Source organism: Orycteropus afer, unplaced genomic scaffold, assembly GCF_000298275.1.
Source record: "Orycteropus afer afer isolate SDZICR_OR568_19922 unplaced genomic scaffold, OryAfe1.0 scaffold00242, whole genome shotgun sequence".
NCBI classification, from domain to species: domain Eukaryota; kingdom Metazoa; phylum Chordata; class Mammalia; order Tubulidentata; family Orycteropodidae; genus Orycteropus; species Orycteropus afer.
In genome coordinates, this window is record NW_006921829.1 from 5,357,529 (window position 1) to 5,363,644 (window position 6,116).

General features: G+C 40.0%; 1 protein-coding gene across 1 annotated transcript in view; it reads right to left on the minus strand.

Moving 5' to 3' along the window:
- The window catches only part of CCDC125 (coiled-coil domain containing 125), a gene marked incomplete at its 5' end in the record, with an annotated part of 24,011 nt that extends 22,641 nt beyond the window's left edge, over positions 1-1,370 (minus strand). Inside the window, one exon of the mRNA XM_007949188.1 lies at positions 1,252-1,370. Coding sequence (XP_007947379.1) covers positions 1,252-1,370 — 119 coding nt within the window. The remainder of the gene's footprint in view (positions 1-1,251) is intronic.
- Between the last annotated feature and the right edge of the window lie 4,746 nt (positions 1,371-6,116).

Consider the following 6,116-nt stretch of genomic DNA (forward strand, 5'->3'; position numbering starts at 1 on the left):
TGTGTGTGTGTGTGTGTGTGTATACACAAAAAATATGTTTGTTAGAGAAAAAATTTCCTTTGTTGGAGTTTTAGCAGTTGTTGTGGTTTTAGTCATCCTTTTTTAGTTCCTAATGTTTTGTGTTATTTGTTTTTTTAAATAGGATGCAATTTAAAATTCCCTTTGCATCAAGGTGTATTCAAAACATTGATGCAGTGCATCACAAAACTAAAGTTTGTATTTAATGAGGAGGTGCTTTACACTGTACTTTTTGGTGTTTTTGGAAAAGTTACATTTAGATCTATTCTGAAGCTGTTCATTTTTAAAAAATAAAATGTTACAGGTTTTAAAAAAAAAACAAAAAAACAAAATCTGGCACTTAGTAAGGACTATGTAAGTGTTTGCTATTACTAATGATCACTTTTTAAAGTTCTACTTAGGGGCCAACTCGATGGCAAACAACAACAACAACAACTCAGTTAATGAGTGATGGTGCCTTTCACTCTGCTGTTAGCTTCTTACTCCTTAGGAGTACTAGGGTACTTTTTGCCTTATTAGCCAAACTCCTACACTGAAAGACTATAACAACCCCAGGAAAAAGTTAGCAACACACCAGCAGATCTGGGTTCTGAACCTAGCTTACAGATTGTCATTGTCACTTTGGGGACGTAATCTCACCTAAAACCAAAAAAGCCAAACTCACTGCCATTGAATTGATTCCAACTCATAGTAACCCCCATAGGGTTTCCAAGGCTGTAAATCTTTATGGAAGCAGATTGCCTCATCTTTCTCCTGTGGAGTGTCTGGTGGGTTCAAACCACTAACCTTTTGGTTAGAGCCAAATGCCTTAACCACTGTACCACTAGAACTCCTTAATATCACCTAACTGAATCTAAATTTCTTCTTCTCTAAACTGAGAATAGTAACACCTGCTTTGCAGCCCTCACAAAGATCAGATAAAATACTGTGTATGAAAGTACTCTGCAACTATAGGCCTACTAACACAGCCTCTGCTAGAACTGTGAAAATAAGAAATCCAAGGAGCAGCAAGTGGCAAGCACATTCCCTCATGTCCAAGAACATCATGCATGAGGGCCATGATACCAGCAATGCTGGGAACTGACCTGGATATGACCCAGGGGCCTCCCTCACTCTGTCTCAAATTACCAAGGATGCTGCTACCCTAACACATGTACCAATAGGGCACTGAGGGGAAAGAAAAGGAAAGGAGACGATGTCTTTGCTATTCAACCTTCATACCTGCTTACTTACCTCAAGACCTGACACCTCTGTGAAGCAGCTGCTTTCACTATGGCACATGTTTTCCTGAGCTATCTTCTGTTGTTTGATATCAAGCACTGCAAGGGCCTCCAAATACTGCTGATTCACAACTGGGAAGAAGCATATAAAAATGAGTGATGGGGTCATGACAGCCTCATCTAATCTGGTTACCCTAACATCATACACTCATTTGTTATAGGCAGTACATGTACAACAGACCTTACCCACGGGTGCTGGCCCCATCTGTTGGTACAATAAGTGGGTATCATGAGAGATACTACATATATAATTACATATTGGTAATACAGAATTACATTTGGTTCTCCTGGAAAATTTGTAGGATTTTCAAAAAAGGGAACATGCAAAGGCAAATTATTCAGAGACTGTAGACATATATAACTAGATGATATATTTAGTATTAATCTCAAACAATACCTATCCAAATTCCATCATATTTTTCTCTTAGTTAAGAAGCTTCACAAGAGTCCATCAAACCATTCAGAACAAGAAGTGTCCTGCTATTTACCAGACAGTAGAAAGGAGTAACTTTTCCCCTCATGTTGCAGAGCAAAGTAATAAGCAGGATAGCAGCTGTGGTTATGAGCAGAGCCTCCTGAACAAAGTCTCTGGACCTAATCTAACCCGAGAAGAATCTCCATCTGGTTTTGAGAAGCACCAGCTGTGTGGCTCAATCTCACTTGGAAGATCTGACACAGTTCATTTACTGCACTACAGCAAGTCTTTTTCTCGGCTCCATGAACTGACTTGTAACTTTTGTACCCCCTGCGTTACAATGACTTCCTTAATTTGGCCCTTCTAGCCATAGTCTGGGAGCTCTGGTGGTATAGTACCTAAGGCACTTGACTGCTAACCAGAGGGTTGGTGGTTCAAACTCACCAGCCACTCCTCGGAAGGAAGATTGGGTGATCTACTTCCATTGTGATACCACCTCAGAAACCCAAGGAGGGGTCGCTATGAGTTGGAGATGACTTAACGGCACATAACAACAACAAGAACTATAGTCTTGGAAGGTCTGGTGGCATAGTGTCTAAGGCATTTGACTGCTAATCAAAAGGCTGGTGGTTCAAACCCACCAGCCACTCCTGGGAAGGAAGACTGGGCAATCTATTTCCATAGAGATACCACCTTGGAAACACATGGAGGGGTCGCTATGAGTCAGAACCAACTCCACGGCAGTGAGTTTTTATTTTTTTTATTTTTTTTCAGCCATAGTCTTTGTAACTCTTACCAAATAAATAGGTGGGGCTATGCAAATGTGAGGTGCTTATGGCCCACGAAGGGATAGAATAGTTTGCTAATAATGTTAATAAGAGGTATGGCACCCTTGTGAGGGTGGACCTATGCAAATAAGGTATATGGAATGCTAACATGGGGATTGGTCAGTTTTGCCATCTCACTTGGCTTAAAATGAGCTATCCCAGAGGAAGAAAGGGGGCATCTCAGTACCATTAAGAAAGAAGAGTATGTCCTTTGGACCTGAGGTCCCTGTCTTGAACCTCCTCAACCCAGGGGACAGAGTGAGAGCTGTGACCTTGCTGACACAGTGAGATACTGTGAGAAGAGGTAGCAGAGAGATGGGGGCAGGAGAACCAGGAGACCTGGCAGGAGACACAGAAGGAGACAGAGCAGGGGGCTTCTGGACCCATGGAGTGATAAGGCTGAGCACCTTGAGAAGAAGGCTTACTGGAGGAGTGGGGTGCCTCTAAGCACTTACTGACAGAACTAAAAGAGCTTTGCAACACTTGCTTTAACAGTCAGAAGCCAAGGAGCTACAGGGCTGAGAAGCCAAGAGCCAGAGAGAGGCATGGCTGAGGGCACTGCTGATAAGGGGTTGTCCTGATTGAAGAACTCTATCCTGAGTTGTTTCTGATCCTGAATTGTAACCTGTCACTTCCCTAATAAACCCCATATTCTTGAGTATTGTGTGTGAGTTCTGTGTGGCCATTGCAATGAATTATCAAAACCAGTGACAACTATCTGACATTAGTAATGATATTCCTCATTCGATGTCCTCTTCTGAACACAGCTTGAATTTCTGGCAGTTCCTTGTCAATGTACTGATGCAAATGGTTTTGAATTATTCCCAGCAAAATTTTACTTATGTGTGATATTAATGAGAATGTTTGGTAATCTCCACATTCTGGTGGATCCCCTATCTTTAGAATGGGCACAAATATTAATCTCTTCCAATAAATTGGCCAGGTAGCTGTCTTCCATATTTCTTGGTATAGACCAGTGAGTGCTTCCATCATTTTCCCTGTCCGATTAGCTATCTCAATTGGTGTTTCTTTAATTCTTGGAGTCTTGTTTTTTGCCAATTCCTTTAGTGCAGATTGGACTTCTTCCTTCAATATCATCAGTTCTTTTCCTTTTTTTTTTTTTTTTTAATCATATGCTACCACCTGAAATAGTAGAACATCAACCAATTCTTTTTGGTACAGTGACTCTGTGTATTCCTTCCATCTTCTTTGGATGCTTCCTGCATCGTTCAGTATTTTGTCCATAGAATCCTTCAACATTGTAATGCTAGGCTTGAATTTTTTCTTTAGTTCTTTCATCTTGTTCTTCCCTTTTGGTTTCTAATTCCAGGCCTTTGCACATTTCATTATAATACTTAACTTTGTCTTCTCAAGCTTCAGTGTGAAATCTTGTGTTCAGTTTTTTCACTTCATCATTTCTTCTGTTTGTGTTAGCTTCCCTATGTTCAAGAGCAAATTTCAGATTCTCTTCTGACATCCATTTTGGTCTCTTCTTCCTTCCCCGTCTTTTTAATGTTCTTTTGCTTTCTTCATGTATGATGTCCTTGATGTCATCCCACAATTGATCTGGTCATTGGTAATTAGTGTTCAGTGCATCAAATCTATTCTTCAGATGGTCTCGAAATTCAGGTGGGATATACTCAAGATTGTACTTTGGCTCTTGTGGACTTGTGTTAATTTTCTTCAGCTTCATTGTGAACTAGCTTATGAGCAATTGATTATGTATTCCATAGTAGGCCCCTGGCCTTGTTCTCCTTGGTAATATCAAGCTTCTCCATCGTCTCTTTCCAGAGATGTAGTCAATTTGATTCTCATGTATTCCATTTGGCAATCTACACATGTATAGTCACCAATTATGTTGCAGAAAAAAACATATTTGTAATGAATAAGTTATTCCAAGGCCTTGGGAAATTCTGTCATGTGATTTCTGGTATCATTTCTATCACCAAGGCCATATTTTCCAGTTACTGATCCTTTTTGTTTCTAGGTTTCACATTCCTATCACCAGTAATTATCAGTGCCTCCTGATTGCATGTTTGATCAACTTCAGACTGCAGAAGTTGGTAAAAATCTTCAATTGCTTCATCTTTAGCATTAGTAGTTGGTGCATAAATTTGAACAATTGTCATAATTAACCAGTCTTCCTTATAGGATACAGATATTATCCCATCACTAACAGCACTGTACTTCAGAACAAATCTTGAAATGTTATTTTTGATGATGAATGAGACACCATTCTTGTTCAAATGTCATTCCAGGCATAGTAGACCATATGCTTGTGTGATTAAAAATGGTCAATACCAGTCCATTTCAGGTCACTAATAACTAGGATAGGAGCTCGGGTGGTGTAGTGCCTAAGGCACTTGACTGCTAACCAGAAGGCTGGCGGTTCAAACCCACCAGCCACTCCTCTGAAGGATGATTGGCCAATCTACTTCCGTAGCGATACTGCCTCAGAAACCTAGGGAGAGGTCACTATGAGTCAGGGGGTCCAACTTGACGGCATATAACAACAATGACTAGGATACTGATCTTTACGTATTACATTTTTTTTTTTATGACTTCCAGTTTTCCTAGATTCATACCTCATACATTCCGAGTCCTGATTATTAACGGATGTTTGCAGCTGTTTCTTCTAATTTTGAGTTATGCCAAAGCAGCAAAGAAAGGTTCCAATAGCTTTACTCCATTTACCTCATTAAGGCCAAATCTGCTTTGAGGGGGCAGTTCTTTTCTCATAGTATTCTGAGTCCCTTTCAGCTTGAAGGGCTGATCTTCCAGAACTATATCACACAATGTCCCCTGTTATTCATAAGGTTTTCACTGCCCAATTTTGTAAGACGAAGATCACCAGGTTCTTCTTCCTACTCTGTCTTAGTCTGGAAGCTCTGCTGAAATCTGTCTACCTTAGGAGAACCTGCTGGTATTTGACATATTGGTGGCATAGCTTCCAATATCAGAGCAACATACAAGCTATCAAAGTAAGATAAGCTGACACACAAGGGGAGGACTTCTGTCATACAGCAGCTTACTTAATAAGGTAGGTGTGTGTGCTTGTGTGTGTGTAAAACTCAAGTTCTTAATGAGTCAAATATCTCGAAAAAGGCAGCTCTGGCAGTGTAGTGTCTAATGCATTTGACTGCTAACCAGAAGACTGGCAGTTCAAACCCACCAGCCACTCTTGGGAAGAAGATTGGGCAATCTACTTCCATAGTGATACCACCTCAGAAACCCAAGGAGGGGTCACTATGGGTTGGATACGACTCAACGGCAGTGAGTGTGTGAATGTGATCTTGAAAAATTAAGAATATTCGCATTAGTGATAAAGTCACAGAAGACACTCATTTTTAATGAGAAAATGATCTGATTACATATTTAACTCCATAATCACATACTTTAGTTACTAATGTCACAATAACACATACACTTACTTAGATTCCTCAAAATCAGGTGCTGTACAATTTTGCTTTACACTGAGTATAAACAAAAGGATTTCTTTCCTCTATTATCCTTAAAATATACTACTTCAAAAAACATTAGCACTTTGTTTCTACTGCGATCTATGTTCTTAATATA